Source organism: Scardinius erythrophthalmus (assembly GCF_964197995.2).
Source record: "Scardinius erythrophthalmus genome assembly, chromosome: 23".
Taxonomy (NCBI): domain Eukaryota; kingdom Metazoa; phylum Chordata; class Actinopteri; order Cypriniformes; family Leuciscidae; genus Scardinius; species Scardinius erythrophthalmus.
Genome location: NC_138243.1, coordinates 10,986,983 through 11,010,123, shown reverse-complemented (window position 1 = coordinate 11,010,123; position 23,141 = coordinate 10,986,983). Strand labels below are relative to the sequence as shown.

At 37.2% G+C, this 23,141-nt stretch overlaps 1 protein-coding gene across 1 annotated transcript; it reads left to right on the top strand.

Moving 5' to 3' along the window:
* The first annotated feature begins 5,534 nt into the window (after positions 1–5,534).
* rnf208 (ring finger protein 208) lies at positions 5,535–22,401 on the top strand. Its single transcript, XM_081353524.1, has 2 exons — positions 5,535–6,221; positions 20,251–22,401. The coding sequence occupies exon 2, from the start codon at positions 21,255–21,257 to the stop codon at positions 22,038–22,040; it is 786 nt and encodes a 261-aa protein (XP_081209650.1). The 5' UTR covers positions 5,535–6,221; positions 20,251–21,254; the 3' UTR covers positions 22,041–22,401.
* The last annotated feature ends 740 nt before the right edge of the window (positions 22,402–23,141 follow it).

The window sequence follows — 23,141 nt, the reverse complement described above, 5'->3', positions numbered from 1 at the left end:
GGAGAAGATCTATAAACATTGATTAGCTGCGTGTTGCTTTATTTGCAACCGCATGTTGCGGTGACTGTGTAGTTGCTGGTCCAGTGGAAATCTTTTTATGTACAATATTTTGTTAGTGGTTTCAAATGAAATAAGTTCACAGTAATACTTTGCTCACATTATTTGTGCATAAATTTTAGTAAATACATTTAAATGACAGTTGGTCAATTTAAGGCAGTTGGTTTCTGCAAGTGAAATTAGATAATCGAGTTTTAATTTAATGTTTCTCTTGATTCTGCTGTATAATCAAACCTGGAAGTAGCTCTCCAGAGAGTGTTGGTGTGACAGACGAAAGAGTGGTGGTCGAAAGAGTAGACAGTAGGTGAGGGGACTCACTCGGTGTCTCGCTTGCAGTGCCATTCCCCTCTAAGGACGGGATAAGAGCGCCTATCTTGCTCCCCAGGTAAGTTCCCCAACTGGCGAACCCTGGATGGAGTTCCTCCCATAGACAGTAAAAGAAATGGACACAGCGACCCCATTGGATTCAGTGGAGAAAAGTGAAGTCAATTAGAAGCTCTCTCTTCCTGATGGCTGAGCGTACTGCGCAGACTCAAACTGAGCTTGATGACGTAGATGTGACGTGAGCAACCCGTCTGTCTTCTAGTAGCTGTGTCAAGAGAAATCTGAATCATTCCCTTCTGAAACTTGCAGAGATGGAGAGTGTGAGTAGGAGGTGTCCATGAGCTAGGAGCAGGAGCAACTTTTGCTAAGTATTCTGATGAATTATTTTGTCATTTTGCCTCCACGTCCCCCTGATTGCCCCCCGATATAACTCGTACCAGTTGAGAAACCGATTGCTTCAAACAGTTCGAGTTTAAAAACGAGTATTTATACAGATAGTACTTTGAACTTACTTAATTTGAGTCTACTGAAAATATTTTTTTCTTAATATAAAACTACAAACAATACTGAATAGACTATTGCAATGGTTCCCAAACTTTTTGAAAGCATGGCACCCCTTTGTAGCATTTTTTTCCCCCCACAACACCCCAACCCAATTAAACTAAATGTACATTTACATAATTTTATCATTTATATGTTATTTTCATAATAATATCAAACGTGACTTGTTTTATCAAACAACTAAATAAGATAAGATAAGAAAAATAAGAATATTAAAAAATATATTTTAATTTTTAGTCATTTAACCACTTTTTACACTCACTGAAGTTAGCTGAGCAGCCTGTTTGACGCTCACTGGATGAGCAAACAACAATAGCATAAAACAGCAGCAATAATGAATTTATTATCCCTGGTGAAAAAAAGAAGAAGCTAAGTATACTTGCAGCCAGACTATTTATCAGTATACTTCAAGTGTGTTAATAATTAGTTTAGCCTACTTGAAGTGTGCTATTTTGAAACAACTAATTTTGTACTAAGTATATTTGAGTAGTAATTAAATTGTAGTAAAGCATAACGTCAAGTGTATTTAGTGTACTTTTGTGTTCTAAATTGGAACAACTTTAAGTATACTTAGTATACTTTAAGTATATGCCTGTGTATTCATTTTGCAAATAAAAATAATGTTAATGTAATGTTGTACTTGTTATAATGACTAATTCTGTTTTTGATGCATTGGACAATGTTTTATAGTTGTTTTAAAAAAAGACAAATGTCTCCACATAGATTTTAAACAAATTTATCAAAGACTTTAGACTTTGACTACATACCCAGTGCTGAAACGTGCTGGCATCATGTTACAGCGGTTAACGTCAGTATTCCACGTGTAAGTCATATTAGCAAATGCATAGCAGACCTATCCACCTAGGAAAAAAACTAAACAGTTAGCGATTTATTTATGCAAACAGCAAATAAAACTTACCAGTAACTTCTGAGGGCAGTATATTCATCTCTTCGCGTCTGCTTCAACTTCGACTTGAAAAGCTTGGCTGTGATTGGTCAAATTGAATGTAGCTGAACTGAAAAAGACGTGCAGTTACACTTTGTCAAAAATACGACTGGCACAGACAAGTAACGTAATGCAAATCTTACCTATCAAAATATAATGAGGTTCCAAATGTCACACGCCATGCAAACTTGAAGAAGCTGGGTAAAATTAAAAACAACACTAGCCTACATTTTCTATTAAATAGAAATATATTTCTATTAAATATTTTATATTCCCCCCCGATAAACGATTCACCAGATCTGTTCACGTTTCAAAAAGCTATTAGCAATAAACATAACCTAATCCATATGAATCGAGTGGTTTCCTCCTAGGTACAATCACCCTATATATTTTTAACAGTTTAAATTTGGGATTCTAAACCTAACTTCAAGTAACATACACGCACTCACAGCGATAAACTGTGAGGTGCAACGTGCGAGGCTAGCTCATTATCATAAGAACCAATCACAACCATTCAATGCTCTGGAACCAATCAGGACTAGTCAGTGTATTATGCTATTGTTTGAATTTAAACAAGTACAAACTTTTTTAAACATCTTTGGAAAATGTATGCATTTCAAATAATATGATGTTGAAATCCTTGTGGGAATTTCAGTAGAATTACAACGGATCATGTAATGGACAACAGCCTTTATAGCCTTTTACAAGTAGCCTACAAACAAGTAAAAGTGAACAACATTCATTTTAGGTATGCTTATTGCTTAATAATAGTTGACAAATGTTTCTAATACGTTATAAGTTGGTACATTGTAAATGTACTTTTTTTCCGAAATATTAAAATGATAAATACATAAATATTTAAAATATATTGCAGTAGGCCTAAATGTTTATAAAGAACATTAAACATATTTAAAAGCTTTGTTCTTACACAAAGTACTCATAAAATGTATTTTAAGTAAGAGCATCATAAACTTCACTAAAAGTATGCTTGTGTTTAGTATATTTCTTAAAAATGTAACTAAGCATATAATTATTACCAAAGTACTTGTAGTGTACTTTTTAGAAATATATTAAAAGTATACTTGTTTTAAAAAAATATTTTTAGAAAATATACTAAAGTACAATTATTTTCAAGTGTGTTAAAAGTTGTATTGTAAAAATAGGTAAAAAGCATGATGCTATATACTTTTAATATATTTAAAGATAGAACAATTTTTGTTAGTTTGCAATGTACTATTGAAAAAGGTAATATATTTCAAATATAATAAAGTATACTTTTTTCCACTAGGGATGAATGCATCACAACAGACATAATCACTGGAACAAAACACATTTCAAGATTGACACTTAACTCTTTAAAAAATAATAGGCTAACCAACCGCACCAATGTTTGTTAAAGTCTTCTAACTGATTGTTATAATATTGCTGGACCTCACGCTGCAGTAACACAGGGTTTGTGGTGTGAAGATATTAATGGATCAACACAATTGTTAGACTCAAATTACCTCAGTAAAACAGGTTATTTCATGATGATTATAAAACCATCACCAGGTAACCATCATCGTCTGATCTCAATTCACTTTAGCGTTCTTTGCTGCTGCAAATGTTTTTGACAAACACACTGTCACAACAGCCAAAGCAGACAAAATATAAAATACGAGTTAAGAGCCCAACTAATGGAAACACTAATCACTGTTATGGTGACTTCAAATGAAACACATTAGAGTTAAACCTCTGGTAATTCTCAATAAAAACTTCTGTAGGCATCTGCCAGAAATAAAGTCAGTCTTGTTAGTAATAAGTGAAGCTGGTAATGCTGTTTGTGGAGTTGTTTAATCCTCCTCTGCTGAGATCTTCACAGATTTAATGTCTTCTTTTCTCTTCTTTTCTCTAAGGCTGTGTCTGAAGTCAGTTGTAGTTCTTGTGTTTCTGCTCGTCTCTTTTTCTGTTCTCTTCTTTTCTTCAGTGATTCTGCTTGTTAACAGGCTTATTAAGGCTGAGATGACTTCATATTTAATATACACAGATGTTGTGGCTCAGATAAGGTCCAGTTCTGGTTTATTTCTTTGCTCTTGGCTGACATGTGGCATTGCTATGGCCTGCTTGTGGCCCAGATTTGGCAAACAGGAGCGGCCCACCCAAGTGGCGTAATTCCACGCTGCATGTGGACCAGATCATTTTTCCACGTGTGCCAGATGTGGGCCGGATCTGGGCCAACACAATGTTGCTATGTGGGCATTTTGTGAGGACCAGTTTGAGTTTTAGACCATTGGAGTGAGGACAAAGAGAGTAAAGTGAGGACATTTTGGCCGGTCCTCACTTTCTGAGACCCCTTTAAAGGCCTGTTTGAGGGTCAAGACTTGGTTTTAGGAAAAATGTTATAGGTTAAGGGTAGGTTTAGGGTAAGGGTTCGGGCTAGGCACTTAGTTGTGATGGGTAAGGTGATGGGAGATTGCATTGTGTCAATGAATGTCCTCATAAAGATAGATGTACAAGAATGTGTGTGTGTGTGTGTGTGTGTGTGTGTGTGTGTGTGTGTGTGTGTGTGTGTGTGTGTGTGTGTGTGTGTGTGTGTGTGTGTGTGTGTGTGTGTGTGTGTGTGCATGCGTGCGTGTGTGTGTGCAGAAACATTTGAGTGCATGACCAGTGATGTGCTGCAGGGGGAGCAAGGCTAGCTTAAGCTGCTATCTGCTACAAAAACAGCTGCCAGAAAGAGCTTGTATGAGGGGATGTTTTTATTCTTTGAAACCATGTACACATGCCCTTAAACTACACATTTCTGTGTGCAACTCATTAGATATGAATGAAACCTTGAAATGTGCAGCTTTATGAGGCAAATCATTCACGTTTCACCTTGTGGATGCTAAAAAAATCTCATAGACTTACAATAAAGGATCCATGTTTTATCTAAAGACCATAGACTGAGGAATGAGACTAATTTGACCCAGCACGCCCTAGCGACCACCTAGCAACCACCCAGAGCACCCTAGCAACTGCTTACGACATTAATGTGGTGTGTTTTGCACCACATGTTGTGTAGACACAAAATCTTGTTGATGTTGTTTGTGTATGCACATACATACATGATTCCCCTCTTAGTGCTGTGGATTATCTGTAGGGCAGCACAAGGACATGTGTTAAGATAAAACTGATGAAAATCTCAGTCTGTTATATAACACAATCCCCCAGTCCCAACATCCTCCATGTTGTTCCAGCTCCACACAGATAAATAATGCACTACTACCCTCTTCAAACATCTTACATCTGCACGTTTGCGCACCACTTTTAATGAAATATTATGAGCTAACTATCAGCCTTTCAGCGTCATAATTTGTATTGTATGTTTTTGTATTGCATCTCTCAACCTGTCACCTGGTTGTTTACAACGTCTCCGCTGAGACAGCGTAAGAATGATCCAGAGCAAATTCAATGACAAAACACAAATGCTCTATGACCGCGTGTGTGTAGTTGCATCTGTACCCTGTTTGAGGCAGAGAGTCAGAGTAAAACAAAGAGATGGATGGAGACTGAGAGAAAGAGAGCTTGCAAAGGGAGGGGGGATGAGCTGGGGTCTCTGATTGGCTGTTGTTTTTTTTTCTGGTGAAAACGTGATCCAGCCTGCAGAGGCACTGCAGCAGAGAAAGATAGAGAAAGAGAGAGAGTCTGTGAGGAGGAAGAGTCGAGATACTCACAGAAACAGAGGCAAAGCATGCACTTGTGAGTCAGAGAGTGTGTGTGCGGGTGTGTATGAGTGTTTGTAAGAGAGAGAGAGAGAGAGAGAGAGAGAGAGAGAGAGAGAGAGACAGGGAAGGACATATGGCTTCACTGAAAGATATTGCAGAGAAATAGCATATAAGTGAGAATTCCCAATAAGAAGAGGACGGACAGAGCGTGAGAACTTTAAAAAGGAGGAGAGCGGACGCAGAGAGCCACGAATCCTCTTACACAACTGACTGACTGGGTGAATGAATGAATGAGTGAGTGAAGGACCAGGACCATCACTGGACAAAAAGAGCCCATCGTGGACAAGAAGAACAGAACGGTGCTTTGTGACGCATCTGACATCTCATCCTCCATCTTTCCCGTCCCACTCCCTTCCATCCATCCTTCTTGGAGACAGGCACAGAAGTCTTTCCTCCGTCCTCTCGCATGCAACAGGAGCATCTGATGCGATTGGCTGTGCTCAGAGGGACGAGGTAGCCTGAGACAGCAGCTGAATCACAGGAACTTTGTGTCCCCATGTGAGAAAGACGTTAAGGTCCTGTGAATTGACCACACCACTCCAAATCCAGAGACTCGCAACTAAATACGCACTAGAGACAACTACATACAGGTAAGCATGCTTAAAAAGGCTGTATTATTCTAGTATGCTCAAATGAGTTTGAACCTTTGCATGAGCATATAATCGTAAATGTTATTTAAATGTTGTACATTGTGAATGAGGTATTTCTACCTAATACCTAAAAATTCAACAACATAAAAATATATTGGCCTAATATTGGTGCAACCTAATAGATCCAGGTTAATACATTTGACTTTTATGGATACTATATATGTATACTATATTATACTATATATACAAAATAAATAACATATTAAATATGCGTATGATGGTATACATAGATTTAGATCTTATAGGTTTATGAAAGGATATGTAATAATATCATATTATAATAAATATATATTCTACAAAGTATATATACAGTACATATGTGTGTGTAAATGTTAAATATTGTATTGTAGTTAATAAATAATCTAAAAATATGCATATATATTATTATTAGATTCATTTACATAATTTAGTAATCATTATCAAATTTAAAATCACATCGACAAATAAAGAACAAAACTACTGAACACCAATATTTTTGAGTGCAAAGATTATAAAGGTGTAGGTGTTCAATAGTCTTGTTCTTTATTTGTCAATGGGATTTTTTGTTGTTGTTGTAGCATGTGAGTTTGTGCATCTCTGTGCACAACACTGTGTAACACTAGTGTGTTATATTTGTGCATTTCTGGGTCCCACATCCTCATGCAGGACTTGCACTTTAGTTCTTGTGTGGCCGTATTGACCGTGTTGTGGAATAGAGCAGGTTGCAATTCACGATTGCATGCACACATAAACACCGATTCCATCAATGACTCACATTATCCGAGTGGGCATCGGATCACATGGGGCTACTACACACCGACACACATACTAACCAATATGTGTGGTTAAGACAGAGGAGGACCTGTGCTTGAGAGCGTTAGTGTGTGTGTGTGTGTGTGTGTGTGTGTGTGTGTGTGTGTGTGTGTGTGTGTGTTGCATGCACAGGCGCTGCAGTCCGTGTGCTGCGTATGCTGCTCTGGTTGCATAACCGCCGCTGCTGGCACACCCCTCCCACGACACTGCACGAAAAACTGCTAACACAGATGCACACACTCCCAGAATACTAATAAGCACCAAAAAACTCAACCAAACACTCAGAAGTCCCTGTCTGCTTGCTGGAGTGTAGATTCAGCCCCGTCACAATGAAGATTCAGCAATCGATACTGTCCGTCAATATCTCAAAAGAGGAAAGCAGGAAGCAGGAGTCTGTCTGTGCACCTGAGGTCATGCCAGAATCAGCTGAAAATAATGGCTTTGTATTGATAAATGTTTTTAGTGCTTATTGTTGGTGTCACTATTTAGTGATGGCGGCAAATTGTTTCCCCCCATTAATAAAATCAAATACTACTAGAAGATTCTTGTTTGATATTAGGGTTGCTTACAATTTCTGATTGTGTTCAAGAATAAATTGGACAATTTTACCAGTCTATCCTATTATAGTTTCATCCCATTAGGATTGCTTCCAAAATATCATTAGCTTTTGATGGTGGATGTTTTGACAAAGACTTTTTGGGCATATTGTTTATTTTGCATAGCTACAGTATGTAGAAAAATCCATGTTATAGTGGTAAAAAAAGTTCAGTTTAATCATTAGCCGATGTTTTGCAATGATTAAGATTCACTTAATAGCTTGTTTGTCACTCTGCTAATAATGCTAACCTTTCAAAGCTAATTGGTTGTATTGTACGCTGTTCGGCCAGTTTCTAACATTGTTAGTAATGATATTTGCGACGTGTCCTGTAAAACAGACCAGGTGATCTGTCAACAGAGGTTAAGGGAACAAACAGTCTCTCCCGTGAATGAACTGTGGGTAAAATGGCTGACGCCTGCTCTGAATGACAGCCACTGAATTATTAAAACAGTTCCTCCTCCACGCTAAAACTAGCACGAACTACAGCAGCTCGGCACACACAAAACAGCCATTTCATTGAAGATGCAAACATCTTACAGTACCAGAAAAAACAACATCCGTCCATATTTTCATCTTCCAGAATCATCACATGGCTTCATCTGCTCCATCTTGATCTGATGTTTGCAACATGATTTACAAAGAAAACTGTGCTCGTTATTGTAGATTTATAATACAGCCAAAAGACTCCATTAAATGCAATTGTGATCTCATTAGTATATGTAAACTGTGGTTCTAACACATTTTCATATGTAGAGTAGTTGACAGCATTTAAAACACAAACCTATAACAATTTTAGAAGAGCATGAATGTTGCACGCCCTTTAGTTTGTAGAAGACATAGATTGATTTTAATGTACCAAATTATGTTTTAATATATATACACTATTTACCACCATGTGTCTACTAACAAAGCAGAAAATTAACAATCTATTTTTTAACACATAACATCATCAAGTTCAGACAGGATTCATATAGGGGTTGCAATCCCTACACAAATATGGAATGTAATCACATATTCATTAAATCCAATCATCATATTCTGTAATCTTATTTCCAAGAAAACAGGTAAGGATAGACCTCACTGATGTAACTTTGATAATAATTTCGGAAAGTTTTTGTAAACCGTTCTCGCATTCTCAATCATGGTTGTGTTTTAAACTCATTTAAAGTATTTAAATCTCAAGCCAAGACTTTTGCAATAAATTTAATGACCAGGACCAGACAAACATTTGTTATTATTTATTTTTTTTTAAGTAAGCTAGAGAGAGTTTAAATTCAGTTTCGTTCAACTCCCAAATTAGCATATAGGTGGTTCCTGCAATCCCATTGGTGGATTTTGGGACCAATAGTGTTTTTGCTATTTATTGGTGTAAAACATTGTGCAAGTATAAGAAAAAAAAAAAAATACAACATTGCACATTTCCACAAAAGCTACCACCTTGTTTTCAACAATTATCAACAAGCAAATTACCAGTACTTTTTTTTTGACCAGTTGCTTAAACCGTAAGATCAGACAGGATTTATAAAGGGATTGCAAGCCCTAAATAAATATGGAATATAATCACATATTCATAGAATCCAGTCATCATGTTCTATAATCTTATTTATAAGAAAACAGGTAAGGATAGACCTCTCTGATGTAACTTTAATTATGATTTCGGAAAGTTTTTGTAAACCGTTCTCGCATTCTCAATCATGGTTGTGTTTCGAACGCATTTAAAGTATTTAAATCTCAAGCCAAGACTTTTGCAATAAATTTAATGACCAGGACCAGACAAACATTTGTTAATTTTTTTTTAAGTAAGCTAGAGAGAGTTTAAATTCAGTTTTGTTCAACTCCCAAATTAGCATATTGGTGGTTCCTGCGATCCCATTGGTGGATTTTGGAACCAATGGTGTTTTTGCTATTTATTGGTGTAAAACATTGTGCAAGAAAAAAAAAATACAACATTGCACATTTCCACAAAATCTACCACCTTGTTATCAACAATTATCAATAAGCAAATTTACAATACATTTTTTGACCAATTGCTTAAATTGTAAGATCAGACAGGATTTATAAAGGGATTGCAAGCTCTAAATAAATATGGAATATAATCACATATTCATAGAATCCAGTCATCATATGCTGTATTCTTGTTTCTAAGAAAACAGGTAAGGATAGACCTCTCTGATGTATCTTCAATTATGATTTCGGAAAGCTTTTGTAAACCGTTCTCGCATTCTCAATCATGGTTGTGTTTCAAACTCATTTAAAGCATTTAAATCTCAAGCCAATAATTTTGCGATAAATTTAGTGACCAGGACCAGACAAACATTTGTTAATTTTTTTTTCAAGTAAGCTAGAGAGAGTTTAAATTCAGTTTCTTTCAACTCCCAAATTAGCATACTGGTTCCTGCGATCCCATTGGCGGATTTTAAAACCAATGGTATTTTTGCTAATTATTTGTGTAAAACATTGTGCAACTATATAAATAATATAACATTGCACATTTCTATAAAATCTATCACTTTGTTTCCAACAATTATAAATGAGCAAATACTTTTTTCTTTTTTTTTTTTTTTTACAATTGCACCAATCTCAATATGAAACAGGATTCATAAAGTGGAATTCATATCCCCTAAACAAATACGGAATGTGATCACTCACTCACTTAAATCACTCACTCACTTCCTGTCATCATATTCTGTATTCTTATTTCTAAGAAAACAGGTAAGAATAGACCTCACTGATATAACTTTAGAATTGATCTCGGAAAGCTTTTGTAAACCATTCTCGCATTCTCAATATATTAAAATCTGAAGCCAAGTATTTAGTGATAAATGTAATTTTTGGACAAGACAAACATTTCTGAAGTCTTTTTAAGATACACTCAAAACATGGCTCTTTGGTTGAACATGATTCAATCATGGACTGTGGTTCCACGTGATTGAATTAAGTTATTTGGACACAACTGAATCAAGTTATTTGGACACGACTGAATCAAGTTATGACTGTAACTTATACTCTTGAGAGAGTTTAAATTCAGTTTCCTTATAGCTACTCAATTTAGCATACTGGTGGTTCCTGCTATCCCATTGGTGGATTTTGAAACCAATGGTATTTTCACTATTTATTTGTGTATAAAATTGTGTAACTATAAAATTGCACATTGCACATTTCCATAAAATACCATTGTATAAGAACACCTAAAATGTGTGTTCATTTAATTAAAAGGGGACAGCTGACATGAAGGCTTGTGGGTGTGAAGTGGCACACAGACAAAAGCTAAGCGCTGACACAATCTGTCTTTACCACAAAGAAAGCAGAAAAGCTGTGATGTAATGGAAGGAGTGACAGATCACTTTTCTTTTTTTATTCACATTTTTTTGGGGGAAAATGCACTAGTTTGACTATAAAATTACTGTTCAACAAATATAAAAGTTTCTAGCAGAAATGATCAGTAACAAACCTTAAAAGTCCATGAAGCAGCAAAGTTCAATTCCATTACATGATGTGAAAATATTTATAATACCATTCATAACTAAGCTAAGCTTCTGCTTTGTCCTGCTCCTTTTCGATCATATTGTAATTATTGTTATAATACTTTATAGATATTGTTTTTTTTCTTTCGGTATGTTGCAACATATTTATTGTATTTTTATATTTTATTTTATTTGGATATTTTTTGTTGTTCGAAATAAAACAAAAATAAATAAATAAAGAATAAATAAAATAACAATGCACACCTAAAATCAGTAAATTACTGAAAAGCAGATAGTATATATCATAACATTGACTGTTTTTTTATTTGCATTTCATATTTGTTAATTATACACACAGAGTGTAAGTGACTTAACTTTTATTGATAATATTTATAATTCATACAATTCTCTTGGTGGTTGTATATCTTAATACCTTCATGCCTTATAGTGACATTTAGCAGATTAGAGCTGGATGATAATAGTTTTTACATTTTACGATGATATAAACAATCAAGCAGTTAAGATTCGCTATATAGCATCACTATAGTGGGCCTATATTTCATGTTACGTTTAATGTATAAATTCATGTAAACATTTACAAATATATTGACATTTTTAAAATATTAAATGTCATTTAATAATTATAAGGCCTTTAAAAAGACCTTTCTCTGATTACCAGTCAACTCTGATTTCATTTACTGATAAATGCACATAACTGTGTTTGCATTTAAGATGCTGTCAATTGTTTATATTGTGTTTCAACATCATGCACTTTATGTTCAAACATAAATGAGATTTCCTCGTGACTGTATGTGTGAGATTTGCTTTGGCCGTAAGGGCAGGGCTCAGGACAGGCTTTGAGACAGAGGTGAACAGCTGATAGCATCGCAGGCACAGAACATGATGGCCTCTTGCTGACTGTCTCACTGGACAGGTGGAATTTATCCACAGAGAGAGAGAGAGAGAGAGAAAGAGAGAGAGAGAAGGGGGTGGTAGGGAGAGATGTGCTTGTGGAATGTGCTGGGTGGTACCTGTGTGTATTTTTGTTGTGTGTTGTATGTGTGTGTATTTGTGGGAGTGAGAGTGGTATGAGGACTGGAATGTTTTTGATATTTTGATGACCGTGCGTCCATCTTTCTGCTTGCTCTCAGTGTTGTAAATCACATTCTGTTCATGACGGAAGCTAGTGGAGATTTTCAGTGACTTCTGTAAGGAGACAAAATGAAGGCAGGACTTGATTTTATCCATCCGGATTTGATTGGATCATTAAAAGCAGCCGTTATTTACCAGAATGCTAAAACCATCCGATAACAAGCTGCCGAAATACAGACTCTATGGATTTCATGTTCACTTTAGATGTGAAGTGTTTCATTTACACCCCGAGAGTCAACACAGAATTGTAAAATGAATGACTTTTTCAAACAGTTTTCCTAAACACTCCCCCTTATCTGCCATTGGTCACCCAAACAGATAGTCCCGCCCCTAAACTCACACTATTGGTTGAGCTGTCGCTGTGTCAGGCTGATTCTCAAACAAACAGAGCAATGTTTTGATAGTGTTTGAACTTTGCAGAAAAAGAAAAAAAAACCTGTTGTCTCTGCATATTAAACTAGGATAGAAGAAAGCGCTATAACCTTAAAAAAACACTGTAAGGCAAATGAAATGTGTATTTGTGTCATAGTTTTGTCAGAACGTACTGGAATGTGATGTCTTGACAATGTGATGAGGTAGTGGAGGAACTCAAGAATGTTGTTGACTGTTACTCAATGCATTCAGTTACTGAGCCTGTCAATGTGTCTCTTTTTTTGAACTCATATTTATACTTTAGAGGACAAAGTAAGTATATGGAGTATCATTAATGAACACTACAGAGAAATACGTACTCCACATTATTAATAAGTGAAGAGGCAATGAGATTTCACTCATCTTCAGTGCAACACTGAATATAAATCAAGTGACCCAAAAAATGTCACATGGTAAATGTAAATACCTGTGTATGAGAATATAGTAATCATTTAGTACTATGACATATTTCAAAAATTGCATAACAGTCTGATACCATCACTCTCCTCGAGAGTAAATGGTAGAGACCATTGGCTTACGATGCTTTTGTGAAACGCAGCCCAGCTCATCTCAGTTATTCGCCGTCTCTTCATCATGTTTTGTGCTGACAGGGTCGAACACACACATGATTTCATTAAGCGCAGCAGTGCCGTGGTTAGACGCAAACAGTTGGCCTGCTTTAATGTTATCTGCTGTCTTTCTCTCTCTCATGAGCCTCTTACATAACGGAGGAGCTTGTCTTATCAAATATGAAATCCTGTGTGGCTGTGCGCAATGGTAGCGGAGAGGCTGAACTGCATTTGCTCCTCACAAACAAAAACATGAATAGCAGTTAATCGGTTCACAGAGCTAAAGTGTTTCGGACACTATATTAACTGATATTCCCTTATGTAACAAAATGATATGGGAATATACTGCAAAATATAATGCGATATATTGCATAATACATTTCCATATGGGAAACTACTGCTTTATATTTTTCAATACACTGCAAGCAAAATATGCATTTACCATGTTTGATACATAAATATTTAGAAATAAAGAGACAAATAGCATTACATAATATTCATAAAGTTTTATCCTTTGATGTGTACATTTATTGCACATACATGTTCTGTTATAAATGTGCTGTATTGTACACACATATATACACACATTCATGGAATGAGTTACAATCAGTGGTTACAACAGATTTCTAGTTCTCAGCATGCTTTGCTTCTGACTGTTAAAGGAGAGTAAATGTTATAAATAAGTGTTAATTCATGTGTTTTGCTCAATATTAATATAGCTGTTAGTTTTTAATGTTCTATTATTTTGGAATTTAAAAGGATTTAATGTCTGGTATGTCTGAGTTTTTAATTTAATATATTGATCATTCATTTATTAATAAATATATTTTCTTTGCATAAGGATGTATATGTACAATTGAGAGCACTAGACTCAAGTCTCAGTTACAGTACAATTTTTTTTTTTTTTTTTTTTTTTTTTTTTTTACAATGGTAATGCTTACACTCTGGTACTTTTGGGGTTCCATGTAAATACAATTATGGTCAATATGTTAATCATTCAGTAATACGGTATATAGCAAAATACCATGGCATTATAAACTTATACCATATCTATATTGCACAGTACATGTGCAAGGGACATGGTGGTGAAAAAAAATGAGATGGGTGGAAAAATAATAAGTCAATTTTGCTTTTCCCTTCAAAAACTCTGTTTTTCTCTTTGTTTGTATAACCTCTGCGTTCCTTCCTCCAGTTGGGCAATTTGATTCTTGACTTTTTATTTGAGTTTATGGTCTCGTTAACAGTGTTTCCCAAAACACATAATTTGCAAAGAAACAGAAAGCCCAAAAAAAAATTGTTTATTTTTTAATTGTTGGAAAAATAACATTTGGACACACACACAGACATCAAGAACCCACATTACCTATGAATCTCAACAATAGTGACATGCTTTTTGCCGCAATGCATTCTGGGAGGCACCATAGTATTAAACTCATGGCTCAGCATGCATTGCAGTATGAAGCATGTCACCATTGTTGAGATTGATATGCTGATTCTTGATGTCTTTTTCTAAAAAATAAAAATGATTTGCAAAAAATTTCTGCAATGTGTATCAAAAGTCTGCTCTGTGTCAAGAAAGGTGAAAGTTATTTATTAGTAACAAATGACAACTTTTTGTCAGGGATAAGATTATTGAATCATTCTACTTTATGACATTGAAAACTTTAAGACCTTTGTTTGTGGCTTTCTTTGTAACAAATTATGTGCTTTGGTAAACACTGTTACAATGACCAAAATTCCACTTAAAATGCCAAGAGTCAAACTGCACAACTAAAGGAAGCACTGATCACCATAATGGTGACCAAACATTTAAAACCATCGACATCTAAACCTTTGTTCATTGACATATGACAGAAATAAAGTTAGTCTGGTTAGTAACAAGTGAAGCTGGTAATACTGTTTGTGGAGTTGTGTAATCCTCCTCTGCTGAGATCTTCACAGATTAAATGTCTTCTTTTCTCTTCAGTTGATTTCATCTGAGGCTGTGACTGGAAGTCAGTTGTAGTTCTTGTCTTTCTCTCTCCTTCAGTGATTCTGCTTGTTAACAGCAGGTGTTCATCACTAATGCTTAATAATCACTTAATTAATCACTTAATTGTCTCATTAACTTTAACACTGCTTCAGTGTTATTTTAACACTCTGTAGAGTGGGACCATATATGCTCTGAGCAGTGTTGATTTAACACTGGGGATTTTGCTGTGGACATGATGAAATTTCTCGCAAAACTCGCAAGAAATTTTGTGTTCGCTTTCAAAACATTTGCATTTTTCTGAGAAACTTTGTATTCACAAAATGTTTTGTGAGCGAACGCAAAGTTTCTCGGGGGAACGCTAGACATTCGCACGAGAATGCAAAAGCATTGACTTATTATTATTTCCTCCCGTAATATATGTTTTTTCCACCACCATGTTCCTTTAGGGGCTCTGTAGTTTTACAGTAAAACAAGCAGCTATTTTTACAGCTGTTTCCTGGCATTTTAGACATTTAAAATGTAATTTTGTAATTTTTACATTAATTAATTGTATATATCTTGTTTTAAAATTCAGACCAGGAGTTAAAATTGTAAGGAAATAATAATAAAACATCTTTATTCATGACAATATACTATACATACATACCATAATATTTTAGGAAGAGATTGACATTTGGGGGTCCATTTTATTAGAACGTTTATTTATTTATTTCACAGCTCTCAATACTGTACCATTCAACCGATTTCTGACAATGCTCTTTTCACATACTAAAATTAAACTCAAAATTTGAACTTAAACTCTAAAACTCAAATCCAAATTTCACATATATTTGGTATGATAATGTACAGTTCACTTTGTGTTGGGGTCCTGATGACCCTGTTGGGATGTATTTTGCGATAATGTCTGTTATTTATATGTGTTTGAGGACAGAAATGAAGGCTTGACAATCATTTCACCCATCACATCTCACGGTTTCCAACGCCCATGCACCAGCTGACTATGCTGATGTCAGAAAGCTTATTCACACCTTTGTGTGTGTGCATGTGTGAACCAGTGAGAGCGCGTGGTTATTTTTGGCTCTGCCTCACAGCTCTGTGGTGCCGTGGCAACTCGAATGAATGTGACTGACAGTTACTGGCTGCCTCTGTGACCTCCAGAAAATGGAGGACGGTTTGGAGCCACATCCTGTGTTCACATCCTAATGAAGTCATTGTAAACAACTAAACCAATGAAAGAGATGGGAAATAGAATAATCACAGGTTATGATGATGAGTTATTAGGTCTGACTGGTCACAACAACGTCAAGAAGCAGGTGCAAAACAAGCGTGTTTTTGTCTGCTCGCCTGCGCATGTTTCAGTGTGTTTGTGAGTGTGTGGGTGTGAGTGTGAGTGGTCTTCAGACGTGAATCTTCAGAAACGGATGGATGGGGGAGGAAAGAAGAATGCAGATAGTGGAAAGACGCCATAAATAGACAATCTAGCTTACGGCACATTCACGTCATTTCACGTTTTATTCCTGTGCTAAATATACTGCTAAAATACTTTTTTAGGTGTGTATAAATACATTCCCAGATATATCTGCAATGCAGGCATTGTCATTTTACCCAGAAAGACCTATTCTTTGACCTGTGATGAACTAACACCCATGAAAATAATATACTTGTGTATTGTTAAACAAGTACACATTCAACCACTTAAGTTGTGTACTAAATGATGCTACACTATGCACTTACTATGTACTCTACCATCTAGTGTATAAATGTAATAAGTTTATTTTATTCTTACCTTTATAGTCCGAAAAGTCCATTCAGGATAAACTTGATAGTACAGTCTGCACTATACTGTTTAATATGAGGATGTGCAATGATAAAGCCTTTATATAAACATTTCGTGGGCGATGTTCATCCAATCAGTGACACTGACACCGCAAATATGCAAATAAGGACATTAACCCAGGGTTTAGGAATGTACAGTGTGACATCTTCTGAAAACCCAGGATCCTGTTTACCCGGGGTTTACAATGACCCAGGTTTAACTATTTCAAGTGTGAAAAGCCCTTATTTATACTACAAAACGACATAGAATCTGATGGTTTCTCAGCTTCTGTGGCATTAGAATATTTGCACATCCTACATTAGACATACCGCTTTTTGCATACTGTGTAAAACACATATTTGCACACAGGGCTCTTAACAAAATGGATCCATAAGTGACATTACAGCAAAATACTGTACATTAGGCTACATTAATTCCCCTTATATTGTCTTACAAAATATTGCAGAAGAGATAAAGCTCATTATGGCCATGTTCACACAGCAACAGAATATGGCTGTCAGTTCTGTATTTGAATGATTAATATGGTTATGTTGACACACAGTTTGGTTATTTACGGGAGTGACAACTGCATTCTGCTGTATAACCATTTCTCAAATGCTTCACTCACCACTTAGATATAAAATCTGCTGTCTGTTAATTAAGATTTGACAGATGAGTTTGCACTGTATCAACTGTGATAAGTATTTTTAGTGTAATTTACATCACCATCTTTGATATTTACTTTAGTCACTGTCACTCTAGTTCTGTCATGACAGATTGGTATGGTAATAGAGATTGGCATGGTAATGGATATGGCAATGTTAATGTATTTGGTCTTGGTGGAATAGATCTGCTACACTGCTGCTGCAGAGCAAGTACAAAGATTCGCTACTTCCAATACATACACAGACATTGCTGTGAGCATGTAAGACATGCTGCTGTTGCATATGTAACATACATGAATTAACCCCCATATAGCAGATCTATGCAGGTGGAGCTGGGGAAGGTGGAGGGTTTCTAAAAGCGACTGCTAACAGCAACACTACTGGTATTTGTTTGAATGTTGAGCTGCAGCTCATTGGCCGCTGATGGAACCACCAATCAGCTGTGCTACAGACAGTATGTAGATAATAATGTGATCGCTACCAAATGAGTTAGACCTATCAGCCTGCGCCATCTAGAGTTTCATGCCAGAACTTGGTATTTACAGTTAACATTGCTGAGGAAAGTTACTATTAAAAGTAATGTATTACAATATTATATTGTGTTACTCCCTAAAAAATAACTACTTGTGTTACTTAGTTACTTTTTTGATGGCAAGTAATGCGTTATGTTACTTTTGCATTACTTTTTCCACACACACACACACACACACACACACACACACACACACACACACACACACACACACACACACACACACATTGCATACTATTGTTGGTGTATTTTTTGTCACGTAACATCTGGTCTTCAAATTCTCCTTTTGTTTCACAGAATAGCAATACAGATGAGTCAATAATGACAGTAAATAACAATAAATAATGAATGATCTTTCATTTTGGGTGAAAAATCACTTTAAGTATTTATGCCACTCCTATGTTGGTTGTTTTTATATGGTGTCACAGCAGGCTTTCATTCATTTCTGAGTTTCCAGTGTGTAATTACGAGTACAAAGACTGTTTTTTACTAATCGGAAGCTGGTAATTATGGTAATTCTAACATGACATGAACGTACCATTCCCCTCTTCACCCTTTGGTAGCGAGCATAGCACTGTTATGCGACAAACTGCTCCTGTGATAATCATTAAAGTGCTGTCACACACATGCAGTGTAAGCAGCTTTGTTAATTCAATGGAAGTGCTCTATTTTATCACATAAGATGGCTAGCACAGTGTGGATGTGGAGTAAAAGGACGCATGTTCTCTCTCTACCTTTTCTGCTGCATGTAGGTCAGCTTCCTCTCTGCTTTTTTCTCCCTCCCTCTCTTTTTTCTCTCTCTTATCATCACATCTTGCACAGCGTGCAGAGAACTCTTACAGATGTGTCAATGTTCTCACCGCTGTTAATAAAGCACACACACATTCACAAACCACACCCAACCACAAAAAAAAAATTCTCAGACGGTAATTCTTAATATTGTTACACATTTTCTCATATACATCAACTAATGACACACTACAACTAAAACAGATTGTTTTGGTCCTTGATGCTGACTTGAAAATACATATGGAAGCATATAAACACACTGTATATCAGTATCATTAATATTATTATAAAAAAGCATATGCTATGCTACTGTATACTGTTAATATATCACAACTAAAGAGGTTACAGGGGCTCTGCTGTGTTTCGTGCTTAACAACTCCCTTTAGCTGTGACCATATTCACAAACTATTCCCAAATATGTCACAATACATTTGTGAATACAGTAAGTCACCCTGGATAAAATGTCTACTAAATGTAAATATAGCACAGTGTTTCATACCTTATGCTTTAAGTCAATGTGAAATTAAAACATATAGATATTTTGTTTTACTTAAATGCAAATTACTGTCGATAAACAATTTACTGGTAGTCCAAATGTTTCTCTTCATAATCTATTTTCTGGTATGTCACACCCACTTTTCACCATACATTCAATGTATGCTAAATAAAATCAAGTCCCGTCCTACATTATTTCTTGTTGACCATCCTGTTTCATTTGGAAATATGTCACATTATGAAAGTAAAATGGGCTGCAAACAGCATTTCTCATTTACTTCAAATAAGCACTGGCAGCCATTTTAGAGATGTGGGCTTCTGAAGTGTTGTGTTGTAATGCATGTATAGGTTTATAGCAGTTGGACAGATTGTTTTGTGGTCAGGTCCTCAGTCTCTTCCTCCACGGTGCCCATGCCCCACAGGGCCCCAGATGGCAGCTGGTAGAAAGAGCAAGGGAGTTTTTTAGACTGGAAAAGATGCTGCGGGGTTCCAGATATCTGCTGTGAATGGACATGTTGCACAGATCACAGTCTTTTGCACAGAATCAGCTCTTAAATTTTCTTCATCCAAATTTCCCAAATCCTGTTTTTTTAGCTATAGATGACAGGACACTTTTTAGACACTGTTCCCAAGAGCGCATGCAAATGGCCTGGAAAAGGCTGAGCTGTGTCCTTGCATTAGCATCACCTGAACTGTTTTATTTTTTTCCTCCAGGAAAAGAAACACTACTACCTATGAGTCTGCATATCTGTGCCACCCTGGGGAAAGTGCTGGAAGCAAGTATGGTCTGGCAAGACTCCTGAGACACTCTCAGACCTGTCACGTCACCAAAGAGTGGACGCACAATCTGTCAAGCTCAACACAGACCCCTTAAGGAATTCTGGTCTTTTAAGGACTGGGAGAACACCTTCCAGATCTTTCCGATGCCACATGAGCACCTCCCTGAAAAGACTTTGCTTGTCAAAACAAAGGTCAGGGAGGTGTAAGTGCAGTCAGTCAAGAGAAGAAGCAAGAAAAGGGCATGGTCATACCAGACCTGAAACAGGAAGAAGGTTGTGACATTGAGGTGGATGCAGTTTCTGTTACGCTGGTTGCATCAGTTCCTTTCTGAAACTCATAAAGCAACCTATGAGAAAGTTTTTGGACGTTTGGCTAACAACAGTATTAAACTAAACAGTATTTCTTAGTAAGATCCTAAGATTCTCTTCAAGGTACTCTGTGTTTAGGTCCAAATAAATGTGCTGTAACAGTAAAAACACTGAAACAATTGCCAACATATCTTCTGATCTTGAGTGTGGTGGACTTCAGCCATTTATTTGTAAGAAATAATATAATTGAATATCACATTACATCGAACTCTCAATTGTGCAATATCAGTGAACAGGGTGTAATTCATTGCCTCAAAACTTTGTAAACCACTGGAGCCACAAGCTGCAACTTCTTGTGACATCTGAAGCGAGACACAGTCGTCTGTAGTCCTTCAGGGCTTTTTATACTGTGCACTGGCTGGAAGTCTTAGTCCATCTGTGCCACATAAAGATTCAGGGTGACGCAGCCTGTAACCAAGGAGGGACTTTGAGACAGCAATGTACAAACCCATCCGTCCTCACGTCCCCTGCAATGGCTGAGTGTCCTCCCCCAGTGCACTGAAGACGTTCTCTGCAGGACCGTACGCTACACCCAGTTCCTCTAGCCAAGAACACCACGCCCAGGAGTGAATGTCCTGCCTCCGGCGCCAACCTGTGACCATCCCTATGGACACCGTCAAGATCATCCAGTCGGAGAAGTTCCCTCGGGAGTGTCCGATCCCTGTGACCCAGCCTCGCTACGCACCACCTCCCCGTGTGGCCTGGGATGGAGGAGGTGAGGGCGAGGTTATTGTTAACCAGGCATGTGGCGACCTGTCCATGGAGGTCAATGGGAACACTGTGGTCCCACCCAGACCCCTAGTGTCTCCTCCTGCCCCCGTCCTCCGCCGTGAAGCCAGTTATCTTGCCCAGCGCAAGACCAGCACGTCTGACATCTGCTACCATCAGTTCCACTACAAGATGGACAACGTAATCGTCAACCAGTACGTGCTACGCTCTTCCTCCACCTCTTCCTCCTCCTCCTCCACCTCCTCAGGCCCAGTAATGCCATGCGAACCACTGGACTGCCCCACGTGTGGACACACCTATAACTTTGCCGGCAAGCGGCCACGCATCCTGTCCTGTTTGCACTCGGTGTGTGAGGAGTGCCTGCAGATCTTGTATGAGTCCTGTCCCAAGTACAAGTTCATCTCCTGCCCCACTTGCCGCCGCGAAACCGTGCTCTTCACCGACTACGGGCTAGCCGCGCTGGCCATCAACACCAGCATCCTCAGCCGGCTGCCACCCGACCCGGCGGGGGCCGTGCAGTGGGGCACCGACGGTGACCGAAGCTGCTATCAGACGGTCCGCCAGTACTGTCAGTCGGCTTGCACTTGCCACATTGCCAACCCTCTTTCCTCCTGTGGCATCATGTAGACCGGAGAGGGCTGATGAACGGCACAACTCATCCCAAAAGCTATCCACCTGTGCCCACCATCTGAAAACCTTGAGTCACACACATCCACCTTCTCCGAAGGGTCACAGATGTATCTGTATATTTAATAGCACAGGATGCTATGTGGACTTGAAGTGAAAAGGACACTTGTGTGCAAAGACAGAGATATGAAATATCAGAGTAAATGTATTTTATGTATGAAATGATTTCCCTATAGCCCTCAATCTCTTGTTTGGATGTGTTCGTCATTGACATCTCTTTACATGGGAATGCCAAGGGAAGTCTATCTCCCCCCATACTGGGTATAATAAAGACTAATAAAGAATTTAAAGTCAAACTTTATTGTTTGGTCTAAACTTTTAGTAGCTTATTTAGGTGCTGTATGCAATTCAGCCATTTTGCTAACATTTTCTAAACCTGGGCTGCATTAAAAATCACATACTGTCTGAATAGATACTACTTTTGAATGAAGTAATTACTTGTGACCGTTAAAAAAGTATGTTCTTTATAGTTCTTTATTACTTTTGAATGCGTGCACTTTTCACTTTGGCTTTTGAATTAGCGATCACGAGTACTCTGTGTACAGGGAGTGACAGTACTGACCAGATATTTTACAAGATAAGATATTTGTCAATGACGCTCAGGATCTGTTGCACACCAAATCCTCCACCATAATCCTGAGTCATCTCTTCTTACTATCATATTGTGATAAGTTATATCTGATGTACTGTACTGTAACCGACTACCCCAGCAAGCCTCCTTTTAGGAGCTCAGTAGAATGCACTATACTCATTTACCGTGCCTTTCTGAATTTGGATTTAGGCTTCGGGCACATTCCTAGTTAACTGTCCATTGGATGCGCACTTTAGAATCTTGGTAGTAGCAGGTCATCCTGGAACTTTTTGCCTACTATTTATACTATGAATTCATACATACTAGTACTCTTTTCACATACTGTTTTTGACCTACTATATAGTAGAGAAGTATGCAATTTAGGATGCAGCCTTAGAAACAGAATTAGAAAACACAAAAATCATATATATATATATATATATATTTTAATCATTAAAAAAAATATTTAA

What these genes read in the sequence shown, in the direction of transcription:
- rnf208 (XM_081353524.1), top strand. Translation starts at nt 21,255, where the DNA reads ATGTCCTGCCTCCGGCGCCAACCTGTGACCATCCCTATGGACACCGTC.